Source organism: Myxine glutinosa, chromosome 4 (assembly GCF_964187855.1).
Source record: "Myxine glutinosa chromosome 4, kmMyxGlut1.1, whole genome shotgun sequence".
NCBI lineage: Eukaryota > Metazoa > Chordata > Myxini > Myxiniformes > Myxinidae > Myxine > Myxine glutinosa.
Genome location: NC_136264.1, coordinates 14,192,491 through 14,210,674, shown reverse-complemented (window position 1 = coordinate 14,210,674; position 18,184 = coordinate 14,192,491). Strand labels below are relative to the sequence as shown.

Genomic DNA, 18,184 nt, shown 5'->3' with positions numbered 1-18,184 from the left:
ATTACTGGAATAATAATCAAAGATGCACAACATGAGATGCCGGCCTGGCGCATTCAAACACAATATTCGCGGCAACCGGATGTGCTGTAAGAACAGTGGTGTTGTTCACAGCAGATGGTCCGAGGCTGCATCTCCACTCATTATTAGCGCTGAGGAAGCGCCTCTAGCGAATGACTTCCAGCCAGTGTAACGCGAATTCCTGTCACAGGAATTCTGAGATCATATAAGTGTGACGTGGCAGTTCCTGATTGGTTCGTGTTGGGGAACCCCTTCTCGCTGCCGACGTGACGTAAATTCGCGCACGCGCACTGGTGAAGCTTACTCGATCTTACTCGATCCCATATTACATGTACTTTCATTGCATACAAATTATACTTCCTCCTAGAAATTCCATGCCCGAACCTCAGCGCAATCCAAGAGGATTCACTTGTTATTATTTGGACTGGTTTCTGAGTTTTAATATTATTAATCATCATTATTCTGAATTGTATAATAATCGCAGATATAATACAGGAGATGCAGACTTGGTGCCTTCCGATATGCTGTTCGCGGCAACCTGAGGTGCTGTAAGAGCGGCTGTGCTGTTAACATCCGGTGGTCAGCGGTTGCATCTCCACTCTTTGTTATCATTCAGGCTGCCTTCTGCGTTTTAATATTGATCTCGTCATTATTTTGAGTTTTTTATGGGGTGGTAAGTAAGGAAAATGGGGGTAGTAGTTTTTCTCGTAACACGCGGCCTGTCTTATTAGTCCCCTACCGGTGTACACCGTAGGGGACTATAGGTTTGCACTCCGTCCCTCCGTCTGTCAGTCTGTCAGTCAGTCAGTCTGTCAGTCTGTCGATCCGTCAGTCTGTCACGCAAAGAACAGCTTTCCGGACTTTTTTTTCTAAACTCTTAATGCTAATGATTTCAAACTTGGTACATGGTTTTGTCATGACAAGTGGTGCTGTTAGCTAGATTCAAAATCCCGTCTCGGAACCGTCTCGATAAATTTTCAATTTTCATAACGGGATCTCGGGTCAGCTCGGTTCCTGACAAAGTAATACATAAAAAAGTAAGGCTTCAAAAATAATGGAATTTCATTACAATATATAAACAACAATGAAAAAAATTCATTTCTGATGTTGAGTACTTAAATTCCGACTTAGCTTCCATTTACCGGGATGAAATAAAATACACCGCCTACATGCAGATGATCGGCCACCGCTAACGCTAAGCGTTCAATATAGCGTGCTCACCGACCTGACGCACGTCCCACTACCCGTAAGTTTAGCAACCCATTCATCGTGAATCCCCGATGAAGCCTAATAACAATAACATGTATATCTTCCACGAAAGTTTTGTTGAATTATCTCACCGGGACCGGGTTATCTCATTACAGTTTGTATTGTCGTGTAGTTTCTTGCTCGGAATGTCAGAGAGGGGAGAAAATGTTTCTGCCCAGGCATATTCGAGTCCCGGTTGGAGTTTCATTATCATTTTGTGAGTTGTGATCGGGCATGTCAAGCGTTCTCGTAGCTCGCGCGCGTACACGTACGACCGTTCGATATTCATGATAGTTCAATAGTTGCCGCGTCCTGCTGCTGCGCACATGTTACTTTTTTTTTTAATAGTTCCGTTAAGCGGGCTATAATGACGCAGCGTTGCGTGCCTCAACTCAAATCGGAATGTACAATTTTTTGTTCAACCCGTTGATAGCCGTTCGGTGGACGGATCGAATATACCGACCCCTTATTCCAGAAATTGAAACTAATAACGCTAAATAACGCCTTTCATCGAATGTTCACGTGTTTTAACAATTGTCGACTGATAAGGCACCCAAGTTATCCTAAACGGAGAGGCTGACGTACTTGATATTTGGCACAGACATAGCCATTGAGCCTGGGACGAACATGGCCGAACTCAAAATATTTGACGATCCATATTTTTTATTCATATTTACCTCAGCGCATTTCAGCGCACGGAATCAACGGCATCAGAGCAGGTGGGCGCTGATTCACTCAGAGCGATCACGTGATGACGCTATAACGCTATGAACGCTATGCCGCTATGACAAAAAAAAAAATCGCTCGCTTTGCCAAGGGGCTCACTCCCCCCCAGTTCCCCTCCCCTCCCCCGCCCGGCAATGCCGGGTACTTCTGCTAGTAAATTATAAAGCAGGCGGTGTAGTGATCACACCCCCCCCGCCCTCCTTATTTTGACTCTGACTAAAGTAAACATAATCAACTTATCAGGCCTAAAGTGGAGATAAGATAACCAAAATACTTTCACATTCAAACCGTCAAACCAAACCCCCCCCCTCCCGAGGCCCGAGTCCTTATCTTCACAATTGTTATCGCCATGCTGTCTTATCATATTCGTTATCTTAAACGCCAAGATAGAAACAAATTAACTAAAAAAGCCATTGAAAAGTTTGAATGTGAACTCATTCTGGGATCTTGAAGTTAATTCATACAAAACGAACATTAAACTCATTTTTTCAGTCTAACACGATGGATAATGACAACATAAAGCAGAGTGAAAAGCGATGTCAGGAAATAGTGTACTTTATATATTACGTGTACAATCCGAAATGCATTATAGGCTTATAAATATGACTTAAGTTATGTACAGCAATGAAAAACGACAAACTGTAAACATCAAGTCATCAACACATTATGTGGGATTTGAAATAAATCTCAACCAACGTCAATTATTTGAAAGTACCAACTATTTACGAGTCGAATTATTTACTCGCTCGCTAGGCTTCAACAACCTGTGCCGAGATACTGCCCAGCTCCCGGTCGGGCGGGATTTGTTTTTCTTTTTCCCCCCTCGTTATCAAAGTATTTTTCGCTTCGCCGCGCCAGCCACAGCCCATAAATCTCAGCTGAAGTTGAGCCGCAGCGGCGGGTCATTGCGATCGCGCAGCGGCATGTTTGCAGTGCATTGTTTGTTGACAAGGGGAAAATCCTGGAACAGTGAGTTTACTTTATCTATCATCGTTTGTGTCAGTTCAGCTGCACTTGCGAAAAATGATGCTTGTGCAGAAGCAGAGTAATGAAACCAAGGCTCAATAAATGCCTCTATTATGGAAAATATCTGCAAGAAGTTGGAATTTTAACCGGGATTTTTTTTACCGAGAAATTGCGTCAGTCAATTTATCTCGGGACCGTCCCGAGACCGTCTCGAAAGCCGAAACTGCCGGGATTTCGTCCCGGTCTCGGATCGGTTGACAGCACGAATGACAAGTTACAGATCAAGTTCCAACTTCACGACGTTTCGATCATTTTTGACAAAGTTATGGCACTTTGAACTTTGGGAATTTCCCCAACAGTTTTCTGGACTATAATTTGGAGTGCGGTGAGTCATAATGCTGTCTTCTATGACAGTGCTACCCAATGCCGGTAGGGGACATGTATTGCAGCGCAATACTCAGAATGCTTGTTTAGTTTGATTGACGGTACGTCGGTACGGCCTCCCGCTCACATTTCCCACAGGAATTGCAGTGAAGCGGTTCAGGTTCGGTAGATGTTCGGTAAATGTTTCTTTAAAATGTTGTTGCTATGCATGTAGCCGATATGGATGGAATAAAATTCCATGTCTGTTGGAAATATTTTTTTGATGTGGTGTCAAAATTAAACTTAATGTAAGGGCCACAGACACAGAAAATCATGTTTGGTTTAATTAATAGATATTGCTTCACTTAACACTTAATCGTCCTTTTTTTTGAATAAATATCACTCGATTGGCCCCCGCCACCCAAAAAACGGCGATTTGATTGCTCATGTGACTAGCTACGTCATCGAGGGAATTTTTGTTGCTGCTGGTAGTTTTTAATTATGATTTTGACTATCAGAAGATTCTTGGTCAGGCAGTTATCATTACGTGCTGAGAAACCTTTCCCTCGATTACATCACACAGGTGACATCATGAATGAACATCACGATTTTAGGGGCGGGACTCCACTACCAGCTAAAAACTACCAGCAGCAACAAAAATTCCCTCGATGACGTAGCCAGTCACATGAGCAATCAAATCGCCGTTTTTTGGGTGGCCGGGGCCAATCGAGTGATATTTATTCAAAAAAACGGACGATTAAGTGTTAAGTGAAGCAATATCTATTAATTAAACCAAACATGATTTTCTGTGTGTGGCCCTTTAATGTTGATATGGCACACTAATTAACAAGAACATTTCAAACTGGCACTTCATGTCAAAAAGGTTGCCGACCCCTGCCGTAGAGCAAAGAAGTGGAAGGCTGAATCACCTGGAATGTGTTGTGCTGGAGGCAAAGTGCTCCTCCCACCCCTCACAGAACCACCTGAACCACTAAAGTCACTTTTAGCTGGCAGCAGCAGAGACTCCCACCATTTCTTGGCAAACATACGAAAGTACAACTCCTGCTTTCAAATGACCTCATTTGGTACTACAAGCATTGTGCAGCAACAAGGATGGATGCCAACTTTTAAGGTTCAGGGACAGGTTTACCATTTGGCTGGTTCACTTTTGCCCTTACCTAATGAAGACCCAATGTTTCTTCAAATTTATTGGCGCTGAGGAAGCGCCTCTAGCGAATGACTTCCAGCCAGTGTAACGCTAATTCCTGTCACAGGAATTCTGAGATCATATAAGTGGGCGTGGCAGTTCCTGATTGGTTCGTGTTGGGGAACGCCTTCTCGCTGCCGACGTGACGTAAATTCGCGCACGCGCACTGGTGAAGCTTACTCGATCTTACTCGATCCCATATTACATGTACTTTCATTGCATACAAATTATACTTCCTCCTAGAAATTCCATGCCCGAACCTCAGCGCAATCCAAGAGGATTCACTTGTTTCCTGGGTGATCAGCAGCAGCAGGTACAGCAGCGCTGCAGAAATATTACAACTGTCAGAGAGGAAATTGTGCTGGCCCTTCAGCAGATGCTCCATGCTCATAAAAATTATGTTAAGAGTTTTCGCACTACTTTGCATAATCTAACACAGCCAAACTGGAAAGTAATCATCCATGCTGACAGAACTCCAACAGGACAGCATCCACGGTGCTTTAATGCTCCTACTGTTTCGGATGTGGCTGTCCTCATATCTGGACAATAATTCAATCGGCGAGACATCATTCTCCAACATCAAGATGACAAACTGATTCGTATTTCTGAAACTAACAAGCGTTACGCCTAGGTCCCCCGTCGGTGAAGTGATGTGAGTTGACAAAGTGGAAGACGCAGAAAACATGCTATGATATGATATGATATTTCGCTCACAAGGTTCAGACATCCATGGAGGCAGCCATCTTAGATTTTGACGTGGCGACCCAATTTTCAAAAGCATTCTTCCTTATGCCTCGATACACCCACACACCAGATTAGAAGTTGGTACTTCGCTTATTTTTCAAGATATTCCGCTCACAAGGTTCAGACATACATGGCGGTGGCCATCTTGGATTTTGACGTGGCACCCCAATTTTCAATAGCCTTCTTCCTTGTGCCTAGATACACCCAAACACCAGATTAGAAGTTGGTACTTTGCTTATTTTTCAAGATATTTCACTCACAAAGTTCAGAAATATATATGGTGGCGGCCATCTTGGATTTTGACGTGGCGACCCAATTTACAATAGCGTTATTCCTTATGCCTCGATACACCCACACACCAAATTAGAAGTTGGTACTTCGCTTATTTTTCAAGATATTCATCTCACAAGGTTCAGACATACATGGCGGTGGCCATCTTGGATTTTGACGTGGCGACCCAATTTTAAACAGCGTTCTTTCTTGTGCCTAGATACAGCCACACACCAGATTAGAAGTTGGTACTTCGCTTATTTTTCGAGATATTTCGCTCACAAGGTTCAGACATATATATGGTGGTGGCCATCTTGTATTTTGACGTGGCGACCCAATTTTCAATAGCGTTCTTCCTTATGCCTAGATACACCCACACACCAGATTAGAAGTTGGTACTTCGCTTATTTTTCAAGATATTCATCTCACAAGGTTCAGACATACATGGCATCAGACATACATGGCGGCGGCCATCTTGGATTTTGACGTGGGTTGCACGCACACACCAAATTCGAATGCGGTCCTTCGCTTACGCACGCATGCACAGACGGACGGACGGACGGACAGACACACGGACGGAGGGGAAAACCATAGCCCCCTTTCGCTCCGCTGTGCGACGGGGGACAATAAGGCCTATGATGCCTTGCAGTATCCTCTCATATTCTGGAAAGGTGAGGATGGATATCACTTTGAACACCAAAGACATGATGGAAAAAGGTGTCTGCCAATGACTTCTATTCCTACCGAATTATAGTCAGACAAATGGACAGTCATATTTTGCGATATGGTCAGCTCTTCCACCAATTCATTGTTGACATGTATGCCAAGATTGAGTCTGAGCGATTGTGCTACATCAGACACAACCAGAAGAGATTAAGAGTTGAAAGATCTGTTCACCTTGGAGATGCTGAATTGCAAATGATGGCCATGCTGCCAATGTTGGACAGTTGGTTATTCTTCCCTCTTCCTTCACAGGGGGTCCTCGCTACATGCATGAGTACACACAGGATGCCATGACTTATGTTCGCTACTATGGTATACCTGATCTGTTTATCACTTTTACCTGCAATCCTACATGGCCCGAGATCACAGCAGAACTTATGCTTGGTCAGACAGGCATGATCTTCTTGCCAGAGTGTTTCGCCAGAAGGTTACAGTATTTCACTTATGAATCTCATCACAAAAGCTGCTGTTTTTGGAGATTGCAGATGTTACATGTACTCCATTGAATGGCAAAAGCATGGATTGCCACACATCCACATTTTGGTCTGGCTTAAGGATAAGATTCGTCCAGCTCAGGTCAATGATATAATCAGTGCAGAGATTCCAAATCCTACCGAGGACAAAGTATTGCACGAAGTAGTGGTGAAGCACATGCTCCATGGTCCCTGTGGTCACATCAACACCCATTCTCCTTGCATGAAAGCGGGAAAATGCACAAAACGATACCCCAGACCTCTTCTTACAGAAACTCAGACAGATCAGGATGGATATCCTTTGTACAGAAGAAGAAAGCCAGGTGATGGGGGCTTCACCACCACCACTCTCAGAGTGAAACAACAAGAAATTGTCATTGACAACCAGTGGGTGGTGCCCTTCAACCCTCTCCTTTCACGCATCTTCAAATCACACATCAATGTTGAAGCATGCTACTCAGTCAAGTCTATCAAGTATGTCTTGAAGTATGTCAACAAAGGTACTGATCAGGCAGTCTTTGGTCTGCAGAGAGAGGAAACCAAAAATGATGAGGTATCAGCATATCCGATGGGTCGTTACATCAGCAGTAATGAGGCTGTGTGGCGTATTCTCAACTTTCCCATTCATGAACGCCACCCCAGTGTTATGTATCTTTAGATCCATTTGGAAAATGGGGAAAGAGTTTACTTCACAGAAGAAACCGCGCTGCAGCGAGCCCAGCAGCCACCTAGGACCAAACTAACTGCATTCTTTGATTTGTGCAAACAGGATTCCTTTGCTAGAAGTCTTCTCCACTGTGAAGTGCCCAGATATTACACCTGGCAAGAAGGGAAAAAGGCATTTCAGCCAAGAAAGCAAGGTGCAACAATCCCTGGACACCCTCACGTCAGATCCAGTCAAGTGGTAGGTCGTGTCTACCCTGTTCATCCCAGAAACTCTGAGTGTTTTTATCTCAGACTCCTCCTGCACAACATTCATGGTCCAACATCATTCCAGGATCTCAAGACAGTTGCTGGATATGTCTGTGCAACATACCGTGAAGCTTGCCTGAGAAGAGGTCTCTTGGAAGATGATGCACACTGGAATAGTACCTTGGAAGAGGCTGCAGTCTCGCATTCTCCAAGCAAGATGAGAAGCCTCTTTGTTATCATTATCTGTGCCTGTTCACCATCCAATCCTGAGCAACTTTGGCATAATCACCAGGACAGCATGACAGAAGACATACTGTATCTAGTGTATCAAGCACAACAAGAGTCAAAAAACCCAAACCTGCACTCTGTCTGAACCTGCAATTCTCAGTCGAGTGATGCTTCAGGCAACCACCCATGACATTCAACAGCTGCAACAATATGTCCACCAAAATGAACCACTCTTGGTAACTGAAAGTGGGAGCCCCACTGAAAGTGGGAATACAACAACAACACAACATGCATTTTAAGGCCATGTTCCCTGCTAGAGTGGGGGTTAGCCTTGCGGTCCCCATGACAATCTTCTCCATTTTGCCCTGTTTTCTGCATCTCTCCTTGTTAACCCCCTTGCCCGCATTTCTTCTTCCACCATCTTTAGCCAAGTCTTTCTCGGTCTTCCCCGTCCTCTACTTCCTTCTACATTAACTTCCATCACTCTTCTCAACCAGTCACTTTCATCCTTCCTCAATACATGACCAAACCATCTCAACCTGTTCCTCTTCACAGCATCAATCACAGGCAATATTCCCATCATCTTTCGCAATTCATCATTTGTCTTTTCCATCAGGATGGAAACATCAGGATGTTTCGCATCATCATTCACTGAAAGTGGGAATGTTGCAACGAAATTTGGATGCACCAAAACTCTAACGGTACAAGACTCGCTGTCAAAACTCTTATGCCCCATGTGATCGAAGCCACCATTATGACTGGTTGTGCCAAGGGAGAGAATGTTTTTATTCCACGGATTCCCATCATCCCAACAGATATGCCATTTCAGTTCAAGTGCCTTCCGTTTCCAGTGAGACTATCATTTGCTATGACCATCAACAGGTCTCAGGGACAGTCTCTCAAGGTTGCTGGAGTTGAACTGACAAGTCCATGTTTCTCTCATGGTCAACTCTACATTGCATGCTCACGTGTTGGGGCAAGCACACATCTTTTCATCAGAGCACCAAACGGCAGAACAAGAAATGTTGTCTACCCCAGAGCTCTTTCTGACTAAAACACGTCTGTTAATATTTTACCGAGGCAGCGCTGGTGGCCCAGTGGATCATGTGCTTGCTTGCCACGCAGACGATCCGCGTTCCAATCCCAGCAGCGGCAAACATTTGTGAAGGCACCAAATGTAGCCCATTCTGAGATATAGTCCCTAAATGGATTGAACTTGGACCTAAATCACCAACTCACTCACTCTTTTTTAACTTAAATGACTTAACGTATAGCAAGTTCTTATGTTATGTGTATATAATTACATACAACATGAACTACATAACAACTTGCTTTCAGTCAAGTCATTTACTTTCTACATATTTGGAACCCGGGCATACATACATACATACATACATACATACATACATACATAGTTACGGTTCTCCGCCGCCCTTCTCACCCTTACCAAAGGGGGATTAAGCCCCTTGTTCTTTCTGGGCTTGGCGGAACCGAGGACGTGAAACGCCTCTTCCGGACAAACGCAAGGTAGGGTTTCGGGACAATCCTCGCTCGTACCTAAATCCCTGCGCCACCACGGAAACGGGGAAACAAGCCTCGCACGAGCCACGTGTGATTTGGGTACACCGAGCAGATTGAGTACCACATGGTCCGTGCAGTCACCGTTAAATATTGGACCCCGATTAGAGCGGTTCTACTCGTACCACGCTTAGCCAATGAGGAAATCACGAGAACGATCGAATGGAAAGGAAGAATGAATGAATGAATGAATGATCGTTTTAAGGCCATTTTCCCCGCGAGAGCGGGGGTTACCCTTGCGGGCCCCATGACAATCATGGTTCTCTGTTTGAGGCAATGTTTTTATGGCCGGATGCCCTTCCTGACGCCAACCCTTGGTCACGCTCTCACGATGCGCAGGGATACGGTGTACCTATTCTAAATAGGGGTACACACCGTGATCATTCATCCCAGCAAGCTGGTACTCAATTTGCCGACCTCGGAAGGATGACAGGCTGAGTCAACCCCCCTGGCATTAATTCAGCGATCGACCGGGATTCGAACCCAGGATCCTGGGATCCCAAGCCGGCACCCTAACCGCTAAGCCAACACCAGGCTAAGCCAACACCGAATGGAAAGGAAGAACACAGGTTTAATTATTATTCCCACACGTATGTACAATGATCGGTAGACGCAGAGACACAGAGACACAGAGCAGCACTTAAGCAGTAATATTCTTAAAACCCAGACTCGGGCCCATCACACTCACACAGGGGATTGCAGGCAGGTTGATGTTCAGGCCAACTGCGTCGACGTGGTCGTCCAGGAACGGCCCCGTCCGGCTCTCCACGGTCCCCGCACGTCCCGCGAAGGCGGCAAGCAGGTGGTGGAAGGATCCTCGTAGCGCGTCGCCCGAACAAAAGGCAGCCGATGAGGTAGGAAGGAAAACGTACGCGTCTCTCAGCGCGGCTGGCGGTTACACAGCCCGTTATTACTCGCATAACTCAATGCACAATACGTGGCTCGGCTTCAAGCTCAACCGAGCGTTGCTTTCATATGAGCGCGTATCCTGGTTCAGGCGCGTCTTCCTCCACTCAATGCCAACTCAGTCCTCTTACTGCTTTCTTCAATCCAGCTGCTCGCGAGTCCTCCTCGTCAGTCCTTACTCAACTGCTCACCATGCGCGAGCCCTCTTGGTCAGTCCTCCTGGGGGCTTTGCGCAACCGCTTATATCGGTACGCCCGGAACCTTCTCGAAACCTCTCGAACCTTCCAACCACGCCCTGTGACGCAGTGTTGCCGCCACACCCTGTGAGCCCTGATTGGCGGCTCGCGCTTACCATCAGCTTCTCTGCCGCCCTCATTCGGTCCCGCCCCGATCCTCCTAGGCCTGCCTCGTGTTAATTCGCGCCAAAAGAATCAAAGGCAGCGCAAAGAGGCATGAGGCTAGGGTGGCGGTATAGTCAATGAAAGTAGGAGTCGTACCTATTCTCCTTACTCTACTCAACGCAGAACTAACATAGGAAAAGGACTAAGCTCCCAAATACTAAGAGATAACTACACTATCACGAGGCTACATGTTGCTTGTGTGACTAACTATGAAGGGGAAATTTAACCTTTATTATACTGACTGTTACCAAAACTCAAAACCGCAACAATATGTATGTTTACAATCATCGTCATCATTATCATGTCGATCTGATCGGAGAACATACAATATCTATATTCTAAAAGGAGCCGTGTCTGTGTCTGTCTCGTAATAACTTGAGAATGGATTTATGGATTTCAATAAATCCAACTCCGGTGGAGGCAGTGACGTAGGGATTGTTATGTGATGGCAATACTGTTAGCTACTCTCGAAGAGTCCAAACCAACATCATCCCTATCTTGTTTAGGCCATTTTTTTTTGGCTGTAGTTTGTCATCCCTACATTGCCTTTTTAATTTAGCATAAATTATTTTATTCACTTGTTTCTGTAAAAAAAAATTTTTACAATGTGGAATAACACAATGGTATATGGTACTCAGAGGATACCCAATCTTGGAGCAAAAGTGTCAAGATATTGTTGCGGATATGGGATTTGCATCCATCCATATCCGCTTGTAAATATTCCCCTATTTCCTCAATACTTCCCAACTATCCCCAATCCCCCAGTCCCATTTTCTGTAAACAACACTCTGTAGACCCGACCTCCCCCTATTTCCCCCATTAAATGTCGTGCCCAGGTTCACCGCATCTCATGTAAGACAACTATAGGACATCTTGCTAGTTATTCTTAGTCTATGTCAGTTAAGGACTCGTTTCCATTAATTCTGACCCTTCGTTGCACCAGAATGTGATTGTATGGCACCGTTAGGAAGTTTAGGACCTCCCAATACCTCCCCGCAGCTCTTCCTCACGGTTCAGCAACAACAACAACAACAGCAACGGCAGCGGCGGGCACGGGAAGTGCGCGTCCTCACTCCGGCTTGGTTGGTAGGGGGTGTTGGAAGGGCACCAGGCCTTCCCAACGAGCCGCCATCGAACATGTGCTCGACGGGGTTACCAAATAGGGGCTCCCTGTCAGCTCCTCGTCAAGGGCGGAGCCCGGTAACCCCCGCACCCAATGGAAGCGGCGGACCGGCCCCAGTGGGGCTCCGCCAACCAGCCGAGGGCGTGTCACTCCCCGCTGAGCATGCGCAGGAAGAGGGAGGTGACGTGAGATGCGCGCTGAGCTTGGAGCAAGCAAGACCACCTCCGAGCGCTGTGAGGCCTCCCCGCATCTTCTGGACTGGACCGTGCTTTATCCTGTCCCCGAGCCAAGGTGCACCTTGTGCCATCGAACTACCTGTCCCTCCCTGCCATCAATCCCTGTGTAAGTCAGCCTTGTGCCGTTTGTCTGTGGTCTGTCCGGGAATAGATAAGATTGTATTTAAGTGCCCATCTCTTCTGTGTCTTTTACCTCACTCTGCCGTGTAATCTACCCCCTTTTCTCCACCACTGTAATTATACCCTCCTCCGGAGGTCTTGAGAACTGTACCCCTTGCGTCGTTTCCTCTTTCCCAGTCGTCGTGTCCTTTCCATCATTGATTTGGCATAGCGCGATTTGGTCAACGTCTGGGTGAATCGGGTGAGTAAGGGAAGAATCGGGGGAACTGTTAGGTCGCGGCAATACCACCGCTCGGTAAATAACATCTAAACCGCGTCCGTAACAATATCTTAGTCAGCAATGTCAAACACTGCACATGTGTTCCTATATTGTCTTATGTAACCCTCACTTTATCTTGCAGCTCTGTCTTATTGCTTCTTTCTCAAAGAGTAATGTCTTCATCCAGCCTCAGGCCACACAAGGACCTGCACTTAGAAATGCCAAAATAACTGGTGTGGTTTCCCTCTAACAAATAGGGTGGGGACAGAGGGCAGGGGCAGAGGATCTTGAAGGAATTTATTTATACTCGAAAGTGAAAGACACTCGTGGTTTTTACCGTTTTGTTTACTTGGTGTCAATAAAACTTATTATACACTAGAACTGCAAGTGTCCTCGATAAACAACTATATATGATAAAACAGGACAGCTGCAATACCCAGTATCGTCATTTACCAGCCACACGACCCGGGATCATCATTTACCAGCCACACTACCCAGGATCGTCATTTACCAGCCACACTACCCGGGATCGTCATTTAACAGCCACATGACCCGGAATCGTCATTTACCAGCCACACTACCCGGGATCGCCATTTACCAGCCACACTACCCGGAATCGTCATTTACCAGCCACACTACCCGGGATCGTCATTTACCAGCCACACTACCCAGTATTGTCATTTACCAGCCACACTACCCGGAATCGTCATTTACCAGCCACACTACCGGTATCGTCATTTACCAGCCGCACTACCCGGTATCGTCATTTACCAGCCACACTACCCGGTATCGTCATTTACCAGCCACACTACCCGGTATCGTCATTTACCAGCCACACGACCCGGTATCGTCATTTACCAGCCACACTACCCGGTATCGTCATTTACCAGCCACACTACCCGGTATCGTCATTTACCAGCCGCACCACCCGGTATCATTTACCAGCCACACTACCCAGTATCATTTACCAGCCACACTACCCAGTGTCATTTACCAACCACACTACCCAGTATCGTCATTTACCAGCCGCACTACCCAGTATCATTTACCAGCCACACTACCCAGTATCATTTACCAGCCACACTACCCAGTATCATTTACCAGCCACACTACCCAGTATCATTCACCAGCCACACTACCCAGTATCATTTACCAGCCGCACCACCCGGTATCATCATTTACCAGCCGCACTACCCGGAAACGTCATTTACCAGCCGCACTACCCGGAAACGTCATTTACCAGCCGCACTACCCGGTATCATTTACCAGCCGCACCACCCGGTATCATCATTTACCAGCCGCACCACCCGGTATCATCATTTACCAGCCGCACCACCCGGTATCATCATTTACCAGCCGCACCACCCGGTATCATCATTTACCAGCCGCACCACCCGGTATCATCATTTACCAGCCGCACCACCCGGTATCATCATTTACCAGCCACACTACCTGGTATCGTCATTTACCAGCCACACTACCTGGTATCGTCATTTACCAGCCACACTACCCGGTGTCGTCATTTATCAGCCACACTACCCGGAGTCGTCATTTGCCAGCCACATTACCCGGGATCATCATTTACCAGCCACACTACCCGGAGTCGTCATTTACCAGCCGCACTACCCGGTATCATCATTTACCAGCCGCACTACCTGGTATCATTACCAGCCGCACTACCCGGTGTCGTCATTTATCAGCCACACTACCCGGGATCATCATTACCAGCCGCACTACCCAGTATCATCATTTACCAGCCACACTACCTGGTGTCTTCATTTATCAGCCACACTACCCGGGATCATCATTACCAGCCGCACTACCCGGGATCATCATTACCAGCCGCACTACCCGGTATCATTTACCAGCCGCACTATCCGGGATCGTCATTTACCAGCCGCACTACCCGGGATCATCATTTACCAGCCACATTACCCGGGATCATCATTACCAGCCGCACTACCCAGGATCATCATTACCAGCCGCACTACCCAGGATCATCATTACCAGCCGCACTACCCGGGATCGTCATGTAACAACAACGTGAGACCGGATCAAACTGGTTCCGTTTCATTTTCAAGTGACATCAGAGACGCTCGGGGATCGGATATTTATAGAGAACCTGGGAATCCCCGATACCTAGTTCCTCAGAACACCACACACATTATCGCCAAGTTACAATAAAAACACAATTGTGAACAAATATCAATTATAATCTTTATCACCATTTTTCCCCACAAATTCCCCCAGTTTATATGTTCGTATATATGGACGAATTATTCCCAGGTTTTCTTGGGAAGAGCAACTTGCCGGGAAGATACAGGAGCCGGAACTGACACGGAAGGAGGGGAACACACAAAAGATGAGGAAGCACCTCTGCAGGTGGACACTACCTGTACAGTGCAATAGTCTCGCGGCCCAAAGGGAGAGTATGAAGGTGGTGAATAAGTGGACAGTACAGTGTGGACGTCTTACCTTGTTGATTCTTTTCAGCGCCATCGAACAGGTGAACAGAACGTAAGGTTGACGGATTCGGAGAGGCCTGAGGGTCCAGACGGAAATATATGCACAGCGAAGGGAAGTGTTGGCCGTGGGCCTCGTTAGGCCTCAAAATAATGATAAAAAAAAAAATACGCCGACACTTGAATATGACGAACACGCGATGGGAAGATGTGGAACAAAAGGAAATCCAAGTCGTGAACCGAGGAAGCGATCGTAGGATTGATCCGATGAAGAACAAACAGCCTGGAAGAGGAAAAATAAATGGGGGTTTATCTTGTGGGAATAAAGCGATACCCCCCTCCCTCAACTAGGCCCAACTAGCACAAAGAGGCCGAAACGCACGCTTCCTGTCAGCACTGCAGCTTAGAATGTAGTGCCAAAAAGATCGCTCCGCGTGACGTCGGTTAGTGCAATTTCGCTTCGATTGCCTTGAACTTCCTGTTGCCAATCAATCAATTGAGACAGTTCGTCCAAATATCTCTGTTGTTCACATTTCTTCTTCTTCTTTATCACGGGTGATAACTTCGTTTCGCCTCGCTGTTTTATTTGCTGTCGTTTGTCTTGTTGCTGTGACCTATTTCATAATGTCACCACTTGTGGCCGAGAAAAAAGTCTTCTTGTTGTCAAATAAATCAAAAGTGTGTAAAACCAACACCGAACTGTGAAGTAAATTTTTTACAGCCGACAATGAGCACGAGTTATTCCGAGCAAACCTTGCCACCTTTAACCGATATCACATTTGTTTAAACATTGTTCGAGCTTTGTACCATTTCCAGTGTTTTTATTTCCTCGATCGCCTCAAAATGAGCGGGGATCTATTTTCGTGATGCGACATGAGACGCCGAGCCGGTGCGGTAAACAGGCTAAATCTCGCGATAGTCGGGAAGTGGGCGGCTGCGTGACATCACCAATTGAGGGCGCGGAAGTGAATCATCGAACCTTTTTATATCCAAAACACACGGAGGGCTCCTGTGGAATGGCTGAGGATTTTTTGCTATTAATATTTCCTGGTTCGTCTTTGCAGCCTTAATTTCCCCTATTATGCAATGTGAAGGTTTTTTTTGGACCATCACGACGCTCATTTCCGATCTCATTCGGTTTTGGAGCCCAATGCGACATCTATTTAGTACATACGCAAATGGGTGCGGTTGTCGTGAGAAATTCTTGCATTGCGGAAGAAATGGGAGGATGACAAAGTGTGAATGAGTTGCTGGAGCGGACAAATATCTGAAGAATTCAGCCTCCCCTGTTTGCTTTCTTGACTTACATTTCTTTTTTCTCTTCTTCTCCCCTTCACGCTTCTTCTTCTTCACCAACTACAATTATTATTCCCACGTTCTTGTGGGGTTGGCTGAGAGAAGCTTCCCCCAAGTCTTTCACAAACTGGCTGACCAGGCCTGACGTTCGACTAAAATTATGGCAGGAATTTAGAATTTGTTCATGGTGCCGGCGATAGATCACCTACTCTTCGCGAGGGGAGCACTGGGATCTTTAACATCCAGCAACTAATGCCGGCAGATGGGACACCCATTTGACGTCCATCCGAGGGAAGGCACTCACATTGATGAATCCGGGAGTTTATAGCTGGACCAAGAGTCAATTTGGGTTAGACGTCTCAGAAGCAAGTGTGTGCACCTCGAGGTAGGCAATCCTACTTGGCAGCTTTCTTGCGTGACCTTGAAAACTTGAAATTGAAGAACACAAGCAACGGTACCCGCCCGGGCTTCAATTGGGAAGCCCAAATGAAAATGCAAAATATCAGAAATTGAAGGCTTTTTTCATTTTAAACGATTCATATAAACATCCGTTAAATCATATCACACGCAAATCATCAAAATCTAAACAGTACATGGCGCCCATTTTGAAACGTAAGCGGCCGCGACACGTCTTTCCCAGTCGCACGTTTGTGTGAAGAGTGCCGAATCTGTAACACGTAAACGGCCGCTACACCTGTTTCTCAGTCGCTTTGCACACGCTGCAATGTTACTTCGGGGCCACACGTTTATATAGGAAGAGTTCATCAAGAGTCGATTTACAAGAGTCAAGAGTCTTAGCTCTTTCACGAGCCTCGACTCTGTATACAAAAAAAAAAAAAAAACTCTCCTGGTACGTAGAATTTAAACAAAAGCCACATCACTGTTCATATCGGTAAACATTATTCCATCGTGTTTGGAAAAACTGGAAAATTTGGAAAAATTGGAAAAACAATATATAATAGCCTATTTTACTCCAGGGAATCCTTGGATTACCCACCCAAAATATCGTTGCGATTGGTTCAGCCGTTTTTGCGGTACCTTCACCAAAACTATACATCGGATGATATTTCAAAAAGTTGGAAATGACTTGTGACAAAACTTGCTGGATGAGTTGGGAAGGTGACAAGAACAAGCCGATTATATTTTGCTTCAGGTCCGAATCCAGATCCGGCCTATCAGTGGGATACAAAACGTTAACTATTCACCTGGCGGAGGTATGCTCTGTCCCAGTGCCGTTCTAATTTGTTCTTTATTTTTTATCTATTAATCTCATTTATTCTTATTTTAACGATAATATTTTAGTCATTTAATAATGATATCGTTCATCAGTATATTTACAGCAATAGACATGTTTGATGTTTTTGTCACCTTCCCAACTCATCCAGCAAGTTTTGTCACAAGTCATTCACAGCTTTGTGTCTAGCGGCTCCGCCCCCATCAAGCTGACCGAGTCATAGCCACGCCTACCCCAGTCCCATACCACCCCAGTCCCCACATCGGAATGTAGGTTTAGGTACTTTTCGTGGAATTCTTTCAAGCTACGAGAATTACAATACCAAAGGACATTGCAGGAAGTAAAACTCTATCGAATGGTAGCCGAATCCTTGCCATTGATAGAGACAGCTCGGAAATATGTCGTCTGAAGAAGATTATTATTATTATTATTATTATTATCATTATTATTATTATTATTATGAACAAGAAGAGCAATTCCCGGCTTTGAGCGATCTCGTTATTTTGCTTTATTTTGCTTTTGCCTGGGTCTGGAGAACAGAAAGTGATCGCTACCTCGACAATCAGCTGAACAGACCAGGTAGGCTCTCATATGTAGCCGAAGCGAGTTTTTAAAGAAGATAATCCAACTTTAGTTTTGCATGCAGCAGATGTGACCGACGTCTTTTTCCGTGCCATCCCGACATAGAGAG

At 45.8% G+C, this 18,184-nt stretch overlaps 1 protein-coding gene across 1 annotated transcript in view; it reads right to left on the bottom strand.

Annotated features, from left to right (window-relative positions):
* The window catches only part of UBE2D3 (ubiquitin conjugating enzyme E2 D3), a 78,046-nt gene extending 62,517 nt beyond the window's left edge, over positions 1-15,529 (bottom strand). The window contains exon 1 of the mRNA XM_068111920.2: positions 14,977-15,529. Coding sequence (XP_067968021.1) covers positions 14,977-15,000 — 24 coding nt within the window. The 5' untranslated portion in view covers positions 15,001-15,529. The remainder of the gene's footprint in view (positions 1-14,976) is intronic.
* Between the last annotated feature and the right edge of the window lie 2,655 nt (positions 15,530-18,184).